This window comes from Macaca mulatta, chromosome 10, assembly GCF_049350105.2.
Source record: "Macaca mulatta isolate MMU2019108-1 chromosome 10, T2T-MMU8v2.0, whole genome shotgun sequence".
Classification (NCBI taxonomy): domain Eukaryota; kingdom Metazoa; phylum Chordata; class Mammalia; order Primates; family Cercopithecidae; genus Macaca; species Macaca mulatta.
In genome coordinates this window covers 83,480,963-83,498,338 of record NC_133415.1, presented here as the reverse complement: position 1 = coordinate 83,498,338, position 17,376 = coordinate 83,480,963, and the positions used below count along the sequence as shown (strand labels likewise).

Sequence of the window (17,376 nt, the reverse complement as noted above, 5' to 3'; positions counted from 1 at the left end):
CTCCGGGGGCCACATCTGTAATCCCAGCACTTTGGGAGTCTGAGGCGGGAGAATCGCTTGTGCCAGGAGTTTAAGACCAGCCCAGAGAACATGGCAAAACCCTATCTCTACAAAAAAATGAGAAGGGCGCACCTGTAGTCCCAGCTACTCAGGAGGCTGAGGTGGGAAGATCACTTAAGCCCGGGAGGTCAAGGCTGCAGCGATCCATGATCGTGCCACTGCACTCCAGCCTGGGTGACAGGGCATGACCCTGTCTCAAAACAAACAAACAAACAAACAAACAAACAAAAAAACAAAGTGGGGGTGGAGCCCAGCAATCTGGGATTTAGCAAACAAGCTTGAGACCCTGAACCGCTGGTCTAAAGGAATTGCACACCCCCTTTTTTTTTTAATTAAATAAACTTTTATTTTGGAATGATACTAGATTTACAGAAAAGTTGCAGAGATAGTATAAAGAGTTCCTGTATATCCTTCACCCAGCCTACCCCAAGGTCAACATCTTACATCACCATGGTACATTTGTCAAAACTAAGAGACTGAAATTGGTATATTAATTAAAATTCAGACATTTTTCAGATTTACAGTTTTCCCACTAATGTCCTGTTTTTGTTCCAAGATCCAATCCAGGATACAACACTGCACTCAGGACACTCTCCCTTTTCAGTTCTATTATTGGTCACCTCAGTCATCTTTCCCTGGGAAAGAGAATGCGTGGGAAAAGTTGTTGTCCTTATTATTGAACTGGGGAAACTGAGGCTTAAAAGTGCCAAGTGACCAAGTTCCCTTAGAGGGCAGTGAGAACAAGGCCTGCCTTACTCTGTTCCCTTTCCCTGGGGACTCTTGATTTTCGGAAGCCCCTCTGGAATGTCCTACCTGGCCTAACCCCATACCACCAGTGCAGCAAGGAGGTGCCCCTACTACAGTGGGTCCAGTCCTTGGAGAGACTCACTTCCTGCCCCAACACCTCTTCCCCTAGACCCTGAGGGCCAAGACAATGTCTTAGTGCCTTCAGACTTGGCAGAGTGAGGCCCGTGAAACAGAGAGAGAGAAAGGGGGAAGAGGGAAATACTTTTATTTGCCCATCCAAAATTATTTGTGATAGGTGAAAAATGGCCACAAGCTCTGCGTGGTTCCCCTCATCAAGACATGTCGTCTGTTTCTCATCCCTTGAATCTGAGCAAAGCCTTGTGATTTGCTCTGACGGAGAGAATTTAGCAGAAGTGACACTGTCCTAGTCCCAGTTCCAGGCCAAGAACCCAAGAAGTCTTTCAGCTTCTACTCTCACTCTCTTGGAACCCTGAAGCTATCATGTGAATAAGCCTCAGCTAGCCTGCTGGAGAGGCCACATGGAGGAGAACCAAGCAACTCCAGCCAACAGCCTGTCACCTTCCAGGCAAGTGAGTAAGGCCAGGCCCAGCTGAGGTCAACAGCTGACCTTAACTCCATGAGGGATCCCAGGTGGGAGCAGCAGAACTGCCCTGTTGAGCCCAGCCCAAACTGCTAACCCACAGGATTGTGGGAAAATAGAGGGTTTGTTTCTAGCTGCCAAGTTTGGGGATGGTTTGTTATACAGCAAAAGCTAACTGGTACACAATTCCGCCTTTCTCTCTTGGTAATGGGATCCCAGTTTTATTGCAGGAGGCAGTGTACCAGTCTCAGTAGATGGAACACGATTGGTCTACTCAACCATGACAATTCTGTTCCCTGCTGTCTTAACTTTCTTTGCAGCTAGAGGTGCAATGGTAGCTGGCTCAGGCCAAGGGCATCTAAGTGAAAATATGCAGAGGGAGAGAGCAGGAAACAGACTTCTGACTAGGTTTTACTTTCTGATAGGTGACAGGTCCAGCTAGTTTGGCCCTTCCTCTTCCTCCACCCCTCCTTCCTTGAACGCAGACATGATTCTTGGGGATACAGCAGCCATCTTGGGACCATGAAGTAACAAGCACTGAGATCAAGGCAAAAGGATCCAAGATGTCACCCCTACCTTTGTGGAGTTGTTGAACCAATACCATTAGCCACCCATCTCCAGAATCCATGCTATGTGGAAAAACAATCTTCTGTTTGTTTAAACCACTGCAACCAAGGTTTTCCTATCCTTGCAGCTGAATGTAGTCTACATAAGAGGTTACATAGACAAAAATGCAGAGGGATCTTTGTCCTTGGGAATTTGGAGCCGGCAGCATGTGGCTCTCCAAGCGCATCTCTGTTCTCATTTCACCTTCTCAGTAATGCTTCAAGGGTAAGGCCATGATCCTATTGTCACAGAGGTGGGAACTGGGGCTCCCACACTGCACAGTGAGTCCAAGGCCTTGTAGCTGGCGAGAGGGGTGCCCAGAGTCAGACCTTCTCCCCAGGTGCAAAGAGAATGCACCCCTGCTATCCCTTCTGCATGGCCCAGCCTGCTGGAGGCCAGGTGTGTCTTCTGGGCTCTTGAAGGTGGCAGCAGGTGCCAAGGAGGCTGCTACTGCAAGTCTGGTGTGGATGCCCCCAGGTACACCCTTAGGTCTGAGAGAGTGGACTGGACAAGCTTGGCGGGGATGGTCTCTTGCTGCAGCTGCTGGTAGGCCGCGTAGCGGTGGCAGCCCCCGAAGGAGTAGAAGTAGTCACCTCCCTGGGCCCCTTTGATCCAGAGGACATCGATGGGGGGCACGCTGTCTGGGTCCTCCTGGGGAGAAGGGGCACAGAGTCAATGGATGGTACAAGGCTTGACAGTTTGTAAAGCAGACTTTGTCCACCTGTGTCGTGCTCCTTATAAGGTGATCACACCAGACTACTGTGAGAGACAACTGCTAAATATCAGGAATTTTGTGAGCTGGTCGACATCACTTTGTAGCTTGAAAATCAGCCATGGGAGAGTATTTACACCAGAGAAATGGACAGATGCTACAAATCAGGGATTTCTCCCACACATGTATCAGTACACCACATGCACACTATCCATTGGGCCCTGTTGTAGACCCTGGGAATACAGTACAGCTGGAATGAGACTGAATAAGGCCCTGCCTTCAAGGGGCTCCAGTCTAGTGGGGCAGATGGAACAAGAAGTAAATATTAGAGTGACAAATGCTATAATGACAATAACACAGGTGAGAGGACAGAGATGGGGTCCACAAGGCCTCTCTGAGGTAAGAAGGAAGCAGAGTACTTGGAAATATTCAGAAACGGGGCTGGGCATGGTTGCTCACACCTGTAATGAGAACTTTGGGAGGCCGAGGTGGGTGGATCACTTGAGGTCAGGAGTTTGAGGCCAGCCTGGCTAAAATGGCAAAACCCTCTCTCTACCACAAAAATTAGCTGGGCATGGTGGTGCATGCCTGTAATCACAGTTACTCAGGAGGCTGAGGCAGGAGAATCGCTTGAACCCGGGAGGCAGAGGTCGCAGTGAGCTGAGATCGCACCATTGCACTCTAGCACAGGCGACGGAGCGAGACTCCATCTCAAAAAAAAAAAAAAAAAAAGAGAGAAGTGGAATAGTTTCAATTAAGAGCGTAGCTGCCCGGGTTCAAATCTAGCTCGCTGCTTAACAGTTATGTGATCTTCGGCAATTAATCTTTTTGTGCCTCAGTTGCCCCATCTATCAAATGGGATGGAGATAACCGATCCATCTCACAGAGCTTTTGGGTTAAATGAGTTAATATATATAAAGCACTTTAAATCATGCTTGGCACATCGAAAGCGCTCAGTAATGTATGCTGTGTATGACCTGAGGGAAGAAGATTCCACACAGAGGGAACAGCAAACGCAAAGGGCCTGAGGCCAGAGCACCTTCACCATATAGGAGGCACAGCAAGGAGGCCAGTGTGACTAGAGTGGCCTCCAGGGCTCGAGGAATGGTCAGAAAGGCCAGCAGGAGCCAGATGGTGCAGATCCGTTTCTGAGAGAAGTTGGTGGGCCTGGAGTGTTCGCGATAGGGGAGAGTGATATGATCTGATGCACACTCTAGAATGCTGTCACGGGAGAACAGACTTGGCAGGGCGGACAAGGGCACAAGGCAGGAAGACAGAGGTGAGGCCTTTGCAGGCATTCAGCAGAAGATGCTGGTCTGGATGATGGTGTGGTGGGGACAGGGAGAGGTAGACGGGTTTGGGACACATTTAGGGGGCAGGTCCGAGGGGTCTGGCAGAGGGGTGAATCCAAGGGCAAGAGAAAAGGGAGAATCTAAGTTGGCTTCCTGTTAGGGGCCCGCACAGCCAGGTGGAGAGTGGGTCATCCTCTAAGTAGGGAAAGCCTGGGGCAGGATGGGTGCAGCGTAGAGCACTCTGGGGAGACCCCATTAAGTGTGAGCGGCCTGGAATGCCTCCTGCTGCTGGCCCACGGGTCCTCTCTCATGACTCCACAAATGATTATTCAGCAGTAAGGCGCAGCAGTCACGAGCCTGCGCTCTGGAACTCGGCACACCTGACTTTGGATCTCGGCTCCTCTCCACAGCAGCTGGGGCACCCAGCCCTCTGAATGACATTCCTCACCTGTAAACTGGGAATAAGACATCCTAGAGGGCTGCTGCTGAAGAGTCAGTGAGCTGATGCCTACCGGGCATCCGTAGAGCACTACGGAGGGGCAGCCGTGCCAGGCAGGCCTTGTGCTGGGTACTGAAGGCACGATGGTGGATGGCCAGAATGATGGCTCCCAAAGATGTCCACGTCTGAACCCTTGTGAATACGTTACCTTACATGAGAAAAGGGACTTGGCGGACGGAATTAAGGTAAGGATCTTGAGATGCAGAAATTATCCAAGGTTATCTAGATGGGTCAAATGTCATTATCAGCGTCCTTAAAACTGGGAAGAGGGAGCAGAAGAAGAGGTCAGAGTGATGCGATGTGAGAAGGCCTTGGTCTAATGTTGCTGGTTAGAGGAAGAGGCCAGAAGCCACGCAGTGTGGGTGGCATCTGGAAGCTGGGAAAGGTGAGGAAATAGATTCTCCCCTAGAGCCTATAGAAAACAGTGCAGCCCTGCTTGATGTTAGCCCAGTAAGACCCATTTTGGACTTCTGACGATAAATAAAGCTGTGTTGTTTTAAGCCATCAACTTTGTGGTAACCTACGGTGGCCCCAGAAAACTAATATAGGTGTACGTAAGCAAAGGAAGAGCTGGTTCTGGCCCTTGGAGCCTACAGTTCTAGCATGGAAGGCAGGTGTCTAAACAGGACGTTAAAAGCCAGTGAGCTGTAATCCCAGCACTTTGGGAGGTTGAGGCGGGCAGATCACTTGAGGTCTGGAGTTTGAGGCCAGCCTGGCCAATATGGTGAAACCCCATCTCTACTAAAATACAACAACCAGCCAGGCGTGGTGGCGGGTGCCTGTAATCCCAGCTACTCAGGATGCTGAGGCAGGAGAATAGCTTGAACCTGGGAGGCAGAAGTTGCAGTGAGCCGAGATCGCGCCACTGCACCCCAGCCTGGGCGACAGAGAGAGACAATGTCTTTAAAAAAAAAAAGCCAGTAGATCAGAGCTATGCAGGTGGTCACACAGGTGGCTGCAGGCCCACAGAGCTCCTAACCTGGTAGGGACGGTCAGGGAAGATGCTGACACTGAGACAGGAAGACTGAGGAAGAGTCAGAAACAACAAGGCAGAGACAGAAGAGGTTCTCAATAGGAGAAAAAGCCCAGTGGTGGGACAGGGCGTGTATGGCAGATCCCTTCCCATCTCAGCCAGGCACTGTGCTACTGTTGTGGCAACAGATAAGATGGGACAAGGTCCTCGCCCTTGTAGAGTTCACAAGAGGTCGGGAAGACAGAAAATAAAATGCAACACAAATAAATGTATGATATAATTTCTGGTGGACATAAGTGGTATCCTGAGAAACATCTCGGGCTAAGGGGAGAGCTAGAGACGCGAGGGACCCTGACCAAGGGTGATCAAGGAGGCAGAGAGCTGGACCAGGCAGGGGGGCAGGCCCTGTGGTTGTCGGGGGAAGTGGCTCCAGGCAGTGAGGACAGCAGTGTAAATACTAGGACTGAAAGTTAATCGGGGGTGGCTGTAGAGGTGCTGGGTGGGGCTTAGGGATCTCATGCGCTCGCCTTCCAAGGGTCAGGGGGGAGGGGACTCAATGTCGTGTAGGCCTAACCTGACACCTGTTCTTGCACCTGCCAGAATCACTCCGGCATTCTTAACACCCTCCCTCAGTGGTGGAGCTGACCCTTGACCTCTTCCACTTCCCATTCAGACGAGGGCCTCCCAGCAGATACGACACACCCGGTCCCACTGTCACTGACTGTCACAGCCATGATAACCCACGGCTTATCTCCGGGTAGTGCAGTGGCCATGTGCTGGGCAGTGGGGGCCGGCTGCCTGGGTGTGAATCCTAGCCGTGCCACTTTTTAAGCGCCTGATCTTAGTCAAGCCGCTGAAATCTTCCCTGCCTCAGTTTCTCGTTTGCAAAAGAGACACTCTCTACCTCATAGGTACTCATTGGGTTGGCATTGGAAACTAAGGGACTTCCTGCAGTTCCTGGACCACTGCAAGCACTAGCGTTATAAGCATTATCATCACTACTTTAATTATCTCGTCCAATTCCCTCCTTGCTCAAGTGAGGAAACAGAGGCCCAGAAAGGCCCAGCCACTTGCTCAAGGTCACACAGCAGATGCTAAGCTCCGGCTGAGCCCGGAACCACTCAGTCTCGCCTCCATCGCGGCGACCTCCCTCCTCCGGCGACCTCCCCTCCAAAGCCCTCCCTCCAGCTGGCTGGACTCCTCGGGGCCTCACCCGGATAGTGTTCACGAGGCTCTGCACCTTGGCGGGGTCCAGCACGGACGGCAGCGGCCGGATAAGCACGTTCAGTGGCACGTTGTGTACCGCGGCGATGCAGCCCGAGTGGATGCTGCCGCCCTGCGCGCCACCGCTCGGCCCGGGCCCCTCGGGCGCCCCCCGATCCGCGCCGGCTCTGCCCAGCGCTCCTCCAGCACGGAGCCCCATCGTCGCCGCCACCGTCGTCGCCGCTGCCGCCGCGGGACTCGCCGCCTCCTCAGGCCTTAACTCTGGCCGGGCCGTACCATTCTGCGCGGTCGGGTGGGGGGGCCCGGGCCAGGGCGCGTTTCTCCCCCGGCCCCGCCGTGGTCCGGTCTCAACCCCGCGGTCCCCCCCGCGACTCAGGCTCCGCTCGCCAGGTGCAGCCGAACTCGCGCGGGGCTCCGGCTCTCCACCGGGGGGCGCCTCCCGCCTCCCCTCCGCCGCGCGGCGTCCGGGGAGTGGAAGCGCCCGGGCTGGCTGACTCAGGGTGAGTTTGCAGGTCGCGGGGCGGGAGGGGCGCGGGTGACGCACCGGCCGCCGTGACTTAGGCCGCGGGGGCGGGGGCGGAGAGCGAGGCGAACCTGCCCAGCCGGGATGAGTCGGCAAATCCTGCAGTGCGCTGCTGCCCCGCTGCTAGGGCTCCTAGCCAGCGAGGTGATGATCCCCACCAACGGTTCCACTTCCAATCTGGTGCTGGCTGTGTCTGGCGCCGTTCCAAACATTTTGCACGAATATTGACTTATCTAAACCTCAAAACAACTCTGCAAGGAAGGTATGATTGTTATTCCCATTTTACAGAAGAGGAGACTGAGACACAGAGGTTTAAGTGATTTACCCAAGATCATGGAGTTAGTAAGTGGCCGAATCCGCATTCAAATCCAGATAGTCTGGCTCCGGAGTCCGCTCTCTGCCCCACGGCTGGTTGCCTTGGTTCAGCAACAGTGACTGTCACACGGAGCCCTCAGGAATCGCGCTGACAATGTGTGGGCCCTGCCTTCGAGTTCCACACTGTATCATTACAACACTACTGGAAGTAGGTGCAGTTATAGACCCGCTTGTTCAAGATCAGCTGAAATGAAAGTCAGGTCATACAAGTCCATACTGTGGAGCCACCTAACCACCAACTCCAAGCAGGAAGGTGGACAATCCCAGACTCGGTTGAAGACAACCATGTCTGGTTTGCTTGTCTTCCTTCTCCACGTGGATGGCACGAACATGGAGGAATGCATACTTACCCTGCCAGCCCGAGAAAACTCCACATGGAGGAGGGGGCCAGGGGTTTCTACTTTGCCTTGAGCCAGTTGCTGACACTGTCTGAATCCTGTCTGTAAAATGAAGTAATGCTGCTCCTCACTCAGAGTTGTGTGAATTGGGAGAGTGCTCATATAGTGCTCTGTGAATTGCGTAACATCCATTTTGCTGTTGAAGATCTTTTATTTTGGGTTCTTAGTCTCTCACAAAACCTTAGAACACTGAGACCAAGATTTGAGCCTTTCCCTTTCCAAACATAATTCCCGTGGACACCTAAATGATACTTTGTTTCCAGAAGTAGAACTGACAACCACACCTCAGCCCCAGAGCACTTTGGGAGGCCGAGACGGGCGGATCACGAGGTCAGGAGATCGAGACCATACTGGCTAAAGCGGTGAAACCCCGTCTCTACTAAAAAAATACAAAAAAACTAGCCGGGTGAGGTGGCGGGCGCCTGTAGTCCCAGCTACTCGGGAGGCTGAGGTAGGAGAATGGCGGGAACCTGGGAGGCGGAGCTTGCAGTGAGCCGAGATCCCGCCACTGCACTCCAGCCTGGGCGACAAAGCGAGACTCTGTCTCAAAAAAAAAAAAAAAAAAAAAAAAAAATTAGAGAATTTCATCAAGAAGGAAGTTATCCCTTCTAAAACATCTTTCTCATTATAAGAAGTAAGAATGGCAAGATAACAGTTTCTAGAGTGGAAAAGTGGAGCTCTGGCCTGATTCTTTCATCATGGTGTATTCAGGGGGACCTCATTTCCTGGTATCAAATTCTCTGTGTTAAGATATCTATGGCCTAATTCAAAATTGCTTAAGCAATAAGAAGGTTTGTTTTCTCACATAATAAGATGTGGTAGGCATGTCTAAGGTTGGTAAAGAGGCAGTTGAACAAAGACTCCAGTTCTGGCTGGGTGCAGTGGCTCACACCTGTAATCCCAGCACTTTGGAAGGCTGAGGCAAGCAAATCACTTGAGGCCAGGAGTTCGAGACCAGCCTAGCCAACATAGTGAAACCCTGTCTCTACCAAAAGTACCAAAATTAGCCAGGCATGGTGGCACGCGTTTGTAGTCCCAGTTACTCCAGAGGCTGAGACAGGAGAATCGCTTGAAACTGAGAGGCAGAGGTTGCAGCGAGCTGATATCATGCCACTGCATTCCAGCCTGGGCGACAGAGCAGGACTCTGTCTCAGAAAAAAAAAAAAAAAAAAGATTCTGGTTCTGTCTATCTTTTTGTGCCATCATCTTCAGTGTTCTGTTATCCTGCAGTGTGCCCTTCACGGTCCCAAGATGGCTGCTGTAGCTCAAAGCATCACATCACTACATGCGAATGTCCACAAGTGGAAGTTAGGACATCCTTCGCACCTCTTTTTAAGAGTGAAGAAACCTTTGCTGGCTGGATGCAGTGACTCACACCTTCTGACCATCCACTCCTCGAGCCCTGGAGCCCACTCTAGTCACACTGGTCTCCTTGCTGTGCCTCCTCCACAGCGAACATGTCCTGGCCTCAGGCCCTTTACATTTGCTATTCCCTCTGCATGGAACGCTCTTCCCTCAGGTCATACACAGCATACATTACTGAGTGCTTTCCCTGTGCTCAGCATGGTGTGATGCGCTTTACATATATTAACTCTTGGAACCCAGCAGCTCTATGAGATGAGTCTGTTATCTCCATCCCCATTTGATAGATGGGGTATCCCTGTGGGAGCTCTGCCCATACGTTCCAGAGGTGCCAGGCCATTCACTAATGGGGACAGGAGCTGGCGAGTAAATGCCAGTCTTCTACTGTCACAGATGGATGATTCAGAGAGGTGTTCTAGACCATTCAGATCTCTCTGGAACCTTCTCAGAGACCAGAAGTACTCATCCCTATTACTACAACTGACTTCACTAACACCCCCTCTGTCCCATTCCTCTCACCCCTTACTTCTGCTTCCAGGGATCACCTTCCACATAAATGACTTACACTAAAGTCTCAGACTTGCTATCAGGGAGCCAAAACTAAAACAAAAGGGAAACTTGATACTGGGTCATCCCCTATAATTCTGTACCTTGCGTAGGTTAAAATTGCACTATTTTATTGCATGTGTGACCTCGGGCCAGTCACCTGCCCGTGCCTGTTTCCTAATCTGCAAAATGGACATGCGGTCACCTAATTCACAGGGATGTTGGAAGAATGAAGAGAGATGATGTTAGGTGAGGTCCTTAGAACAGTGCACAACACATTATAAGTGCTCAATAAATGTTTGCTGTTTGATTGCATTTTAAATTATAACAGAGCTTGAAGGTCTCTCCGTGTCTTCACTTTCAGACTAGTCTTGATGTATTAGTCAAGACTTTTGTTTGCAAGTGACAGAAAGCCAATGTGAATTAGCTTAATGAAAATGGGGATGCTTCGCTATTCCCTTGACTGAGGTGAAGCCGGGCCTCAGGGGAAAGTAAGTTGAGAGATTTCTTTTTTCTGCCCTCACTCAGCAGAGGGATTATCTCTACATGTCAGGAACATGACTGTCAACAGCAATGATATTTGGCTTTCAATAAGGGAAACCTGACAAGAGAGACTTAATACAACTTAAAGTGTTTCCTCTATTAAAAAAAAAGTCTGGAGGTAGGAAGTCCATGGCTGGGATGGCTGCTCCATGGTCACTAGTGGCATAGGCCCTTTCTATCTTTCTGCTCCATCATTTTTGAGCAGAGTTTTCATTCCCAGGGTCACCTCCTATTCAAGATAGTTGCTGAAGTGCCAGCCATCTCATTCAAATTCCACCCTGAAAAGAGGTGGAGAAATGGAAAGGCAAAGGATATGACCCTTCCCCTTTTTAGGATGCTATCTCAGAAATTTTATATAACATTTCCCCTTGCGTGTCATTGACTAGAAATTGGTCACATGGCCACCCCTGGCTGCAAGGGCAGCTGGATATGTTGTCTTCATTCATAGCGGTAATGTGCTCAGCTAAAATTGGAGTTCTCTTACTAAGGAAGAATAGAGATTGATAAGTAGCTAGCAATTGGAGCCACAGCTCTCAAGTTACAGGCCTTATGGCACAGAGAGAGGGAGAGAGAGAAAATTTCCAAGTTCTAGTCAGATGCCTACATATGAACAAACCAGCTATAGCATTGGGGGGCAGAGACTTTCTTAAAAGCATAAGCCACCATTATTTATTATAATGACTTAAAGGTATGGAGTTCATTTAAAGGTAATTACTGGTCAACTGCTATTGGCTGGGCTGGACCCAGGGGATTTAGTGATCAGCAAAAAGACACTACCAATCTCTGCATTATGAAGCTTACAGTGTAGTGGAGGATTCAGATAATGATCAAATAATCACACTGGTTAATGGAGAGTGTAAAGTATACATTGATAGTAGGTGCTGCAAAAGAATGGCATGTGGTTCCGAGGAAGTGCCTTAGTCCTTTTGGCTGCCATAGCAATACCATAGACTGTGGCTTATAAACAACAGAAATTTATTTCTCACAGTTTCGGGGGCTGAGAAATCCAAGATCAAGGTGACTCTGTATCTCCCCAACATCCATATGTTGAAATCCCAGGTGCTGATGTTGGGAGGTGGGCCTTTGGGAAGTGATTATGTCGCGGGGTTCCTGGGGGCAGAGCCCTCGTGAGTGAGATTAGTGTCCTTTTTCTTTCTTTTGAGACAGGGTCTCACTTTTGTCACCCAGGCTGGAGTGCAGTGGAACTGTAAAGAAAACTTCAAATTTTTAAAATCAGGAACCTGATAATAACTAAGGAATCCTGAACAGAGTATTGGTAGAAATACAGATGAAAAAGGCCATTTGGATGAGGAAATGAGGAAGATATTGGACGATGGAAAAAAGACCATCTTGTTACAAAATGGCAAAGAACTTGGCTGAATTATGTCCATGTTCTAGTGCTTTATAGGAGGTAGAACTTGTGAGCAATGAAATGGGATATTTAACTGAAGCTGTTTCTAAGCAAAGTGTTGAAGCTGTGGCTTGGCTCCTCCTGACTGCTTACAGTAAAATATAAGTAGAAATAAATGAGTTAAAGATGCGACTTTTAAGCAAATAGGAAGCAAAATGTAAAGATTTGAAAAATTTTCAGCCTATCCATATTGCAAAGAATCAGAAAGAATGTTTGGGAGAAAACATTAGTCTCCATAAGGAGACTGTAATGGTTATGAACTTAATCAGCCATCCCAGCTGGAAAACTGCCATCTTGAATTGAAGGGGAAGGAGATGGGGAGGGATGAAGGAAGGCTGTTTGACTTCTTGGGTTTTTCAGGACAAGACCAGAATGCAAACTATTGTTCAAGACAAGGGAAGAATGACCCTGAAGGCAATTCAGAGATCATCAAGGCTATCTCCTTGCTTTCAAAAGTCAGGGACAATGCCTTGCATTCAACAGGTTAGAGGGCCTCTGTCCAAAGCCATGGAGGAAGAGCTGCCCAGAGCTGTTGGGGTGGGGCTACCCAGAGCCCTGGGAACATGACCTCTGCTGGATAGAGCTGGAGGGACAGGACCACCACCCCAGAGGGTACAGAGGGTGGGACCAACACCATCGTGGATCTGGAAGGCTGCCTCAGTGGGCCTGGAAGCAGAGCATTTAATGAACCAAAAATGATTTTTCTTGAGCCTTAAGATCTCATGGAGTTTGCCTTGTAGTTTGGATGTAATTTGGATCTGCTATTCCTTTCTTCTTTCCTATTTTTCCCTTTTGGAATGGTCTATCTTATACCTGTCCCACCATTGTATTTTGGAAGCAAATAACTTGCTTGATTTAACAGGCTCACAGCTGGAGAACAATTTGCCCCAGCATGCATCACACCTTGAGTCTCAGCCATATTTGACTTAGATGACACTTAGATAATAAAACTTTGGACTTTAGACTTCAGAGTTGATGCTGGAATGAGTTAAGACTTTTGGGGCTGTTGGGATGTAAGGAATGAATGTATTTTGCATGTGAGAAGGATGTGAATTTGGCGGGGGGTGGGGATGGAGGCAGAATGCTATAGACTGAATGTTTGTGTTCCTCCAAAATTCATGTTAAAATCCTAACCCCCAATATGATGGTATTAGGAGGTGGGTTTTTGGGAGGTAACTAGGTCATGAAGGCAGAGCCCTCATTAATGCAATTAGTGACTTTATAAAAGAGATCCCAGAGAGCTCCCTCACCCCTTCTACCATGTGAGGACATGATGAGAAGATGGTGGAACCAGAAATCAGGTCCTTACCAGACATTGAATCTGCTAGCCCTTGGATCTAGGACTTCTCAGTCTCCAGAACTGTGCAAAATACATTTCTGTTGTTTCTAAACCACCTAGTCTACGGTAGTTTGTTACAGCAGCCTACACAGACTAAGACAGCCATGATCTGATCTGCATTTCTGAAAGATCCCTGTGGCTGCTGTGGATGGAGGGAGGGAGGCCAGGGAGGCAGAATGGATCCAGGAGACCAGGGAGAAGACTGGTACAGTTGTCTAGATAAGAGATGATGGTGGCTCTGAACCAAGGTGGAGACTGAGAAGATGGAGAGGAAAAATTGACAGGACCTGGTGGATTGGGTGGTAGGATGGGGAGACAGAGGTGAGAGAGATGACCTCTGGGTTTTGTGACTGTAGGACTGGATGGCTGCTGGTGTCATTCACAGAGGTGGGATGCCTCAGAGGAGAAGCAAATCACAGCTTCAGACCTGGGCTGGTCTCTGATGCTTTTGGGATATCAAAGTGGAGGTGGCCTGCAGGCAGATACAGATTTGCAGCTCAGAGAGGAGGCTGGAATTGAAAATGTTAGTGTATGGGCCGTCTCATGTAGGTAGAAATTGAACCCATGGGTGTAATTAGATTGCTTTAGGGGAGTATACAGAGCAGAAAGTGGGTTCCTTCCTTGGGTATCGGGTAGGTGAGTCTGCAAAGCTGCTAGGTGGAGCAGTCAGACAAGTAAGAGGAGAACCAGATAGTCATGTCATGTCATGTCATGGAGGTCTTGAAGCTCTTTGAGAACGTCGTAAAAAGCAGACTGGAGCCATGTGCCAGTTGAGGTACTCTGGACTGCAGGTAACAGGAACCTGATTCAACTGACCGAAACAGTAAACTCATGTCTTCAGGTATGTTCAAGTAAACAGAAGTCCACAGGCAGCAAGCACCATGAGTGGGATTCAGGGTGGTGTTTTCATTGGCTCCGTGATGTCATAAAGGACCCAGGCTTTTTCCATGCCCCTGCATTGCCATATGTTGTGTAGGCTTCATGCTAAGGCCAGTTCACTTCATGGTCACAAGATGACATGCTTCTCTGCTCACATTTGAGGGGAAGAGGAACTGGACTTCCTTTCCTTTTAAGAAAAAGGAAGCAGCAAGTTTTCCATACCCTTCCGGCAACCCTCTCCTTAAGTCTCATTGGCCAGAATTAGGTTATGTGCCCATTTCTGAACCGTGGGAGATGTTAGTATTCTTAGACCAGTAAAGACTACCTCTTAAGCTGATGTTCAGTCCCCAGATTGCAAGATTGCTGATCCAGGAGAGAGGGGTGGGGTGGAATGGTTATTGGACCTGTATAACTGGGCTGGATATGGCTGATGGAGACCCAGCATTCTTTCCCACCTCCCTCTAGGGTGCCTTCTAGATTGCATAGTTGGAGAGTTAAAAACTATATTTCTCAGATCTCTTTGCCGCAAAGATACTAACAGGGAATTAAGTTCTACCAGTTAGATGTACTTCCACGAGATATGGATGGCAGACGTGGGCTGGGGCCATCTTCCGACTGGTTTGACTCTTGCTACTGTCAAGATCGTCTTGGAGGTGTTAAGATTTTCTGTAGCAGTGTTCCAGCATTGTGCCACCAGCACAGTGGGAGACAGGAGACAGTTATAGAGGCAGTGGCAAGGGCCTGCTGATCCCTCGGTTGCACCTATGATGTGGTGTTCTTCAACTCAGTAGTTCCAGTGCACCCTATTGACCACCACCAACCCCCACTCCACACCCTCCCCCACCACTGACTGTGGAAGAGGCAGGTGCTGTCTCGGTGGCAGCAGTTCTGCAGTGGAGTTCTGGACTCCAGCAGATGGCTCACTTCTTCAGCCCTTCCACAAATTTTGTCAGCAGCCAATTATTGAAGTATTAAATCCTTTCTCTTCAAAGGGATTTAATACATATTTATAAAATCCTGATCTAGAGTGGTTTCTGTTCCTGGCACCTAAAACAAACATAATGGATCCAATAGCCAGTCATGGGCAGTGTATGTGGGTGGTTAAGGGATGCAGCAGGTGCCTGGGTTTCTCAAAACCCCACTGGCGAGGCAGGCAGATCACTTGAGGCAAGGAGTTCGAGACCAGCCTGGCCAACATGGTGAAACCCCGTCTCTATTAAAAATACAAAAATTGGCCGCATGCAAGGGCTCATGCCCGTAATCCCAGCACTTGGAGAGGCTGAGGTGGGCGGATCACAAGGTCAAGAGATTGAGACAATCCTGGCCAATATGGTGAAACTCTGTCTTTACTAAAAATACAAAAATTAGCTGGGCATGGTGGCATGCGCCTGTAGTCCCAGCTACTCAGGAGGCTGAGGCAGGAGAATTGCCTGAACCTGGGAGGCAGAGGTTGTAGTGAGCCAAGATCATGCCACTGCAGCCTGGCAACAGAGCGAGACTCCATCTCAAAAAAAAAAAAAAAAAAAAAAAAAAATTAGCCAGGCATGGTGGTGCATGCCTGTAATCCCAGCTACTTGGGAGGCTGAGGCAGGAGAACTGCTTGAACCCAGAAGGCAGAAGTTGCAGTGAGCTGAGATTGCGTCACTGCACTCCAGCCTGGGCAACAGAGCCAGACTCTGTCTCAAAGAAAACAAACAAGAAACCATTGGAGATTTTGCAGAGTTAGGGGAAGGTTCCCACAACTGCTGTTGTTGAAAACAGCTAGCACATTGCTCAGGACGCAGCTGCTTGTCCAGAGGTGTGTGGAGGGAAGGCGGACAGGCACCAGGTAGACAGTCTGCAAACTGAGGGCACTGCTTACACAGGAGGAAACCGACAAAGAGGCCCCAGAGGAGGCAGGTTCTAGCCTGCAGCTTCCCCATCCCATTACTCGGCATCCATCCCTCAAAACATGCAGGTTATGCTTCTTGGTAAGTCTGAGTTGAGGGTAGGTGGCAGGGGTTGGTGGTCCCCACTGAAGTTTTCAGTAAGGTGAGACAGATTTGTATTTTGAAGGATTGCTAAGGCAGCTATTGAGGATGATGTATTGGTTGACTTGAACACTTTTGGTGACAGGTAGCTCAGAAGCTCTATGGGCAACTCACTGTTTTTGGACAACTTTGCCAGCTGAGCCAAAGTCAACATTTTTGCCTGCTTCCACTCACTGAATATGTGACCATATATGACTGGGCAGAGCAGTAGGGGATGAACTGGGGAAGAATATTGGGGTTGTAAACTGGCTGTCCACAGACACATGTGGACCACAGTTGTAATTGTTTGGTAGGTGTAATTTGAATCTTATTTCTCTAAGGTGAGACACACTCCAATTAGTCACAGGCTTCACCTTCCCTAATGTCTTAAGGCAACTGGCTTCACTCACATGTTATTAATCAGGTTTTTAAACCCTTATTTGAGGAATATTAAGGATTGAGGATGCCTGAGACCCTGTAAATGCCAAGGGACCCTTGGGGCTATGTGACCCTTGGTGGCAGCTACAGGCTGGTCAGGCTATAGAGAGGAAAACGGAGTGGAAAAATACTGTCTCTCGGATGCCCTCCCCTTCTTCTCATTCCCCCCTTCGCCCCCGCACCCTGCTCCAATCAGAACGTCTGGAGGCGATGGTGAGTGGCCAAAGTCCCTTTAATATCCCTGAATTGCGTTACAAGTAATACTGCTGGAGGTGGGGAAGGGATGGGGGTTTGGGGGTGAGTTGGGATAGGACGGAGGAGGAGCGCCAAGCGCTCATACAAAATATGGCCAAAAGGCTTAGCATGCATGGAAAATTATTGCTGTCAGAAGTTCCTATTTACAGGGTCAACACCCTCCATAATTGCTTCTGCTACCCCTCTCCCTCCCACCATCCCTGCAGCCTCCCTTCCCGCTGGGCCTGGAGCTGAGCAAAGGCCCATTCACCCCTCTGGAGCCCTGGGGAAGTGCCCCTGCTACAGGGGTGCCTCCAGTCTCCCCCTTCTTTTGTGGCTAAGAGGAGGGGAGAGGAGGATCTGAGAGTCCAGGACTCCTGCCCGTAAGCTGGGTGCAGAGCAATGGGGCAGAGGCGTGTGCTTAAAGCGGAGGGGGCCGGGGCCCGTGCGCGTGGAGGTGTGTGCTTCGGTCCTCGCCCGGGCATGCAAAAGCGCAGCGGAGGAGGTAGTGGCGGCCAACGGGCGGGTGGCTGGCAGCCCGGCCCCTCTGTCCGGGAGAGTTGCATAGACGTGGCCGGGAGAGAGCGCCCCTCCCGGGGAGCAGG

At 49.8% G+C, this 17,376-nt stretch overlaps 1 protein-coding gene across 1 annotated transcript; it reads right to left on the bottom strand.

Moving 5' to 3' along the window:
* Positions 1 to 382: 382 nt before the first annotated feature.
* On the bottom strand, positions 383 to 6,924 carry SRXN1 (sulfiredoxin 1). The gene is given in 2 exon segments (NM_001194557.2): positions 383 to 2,665; positions 6,704 to 6,924. Coding segments are annotated over 2 exon segments (414 nt in total). The 5' UTR covers positions 6,914 to 6,924; the 3' UTR covers positions 383 to 2,461.
* Positions 6,925 to 17,376: the final 10,452 nt, after the last annotated feature.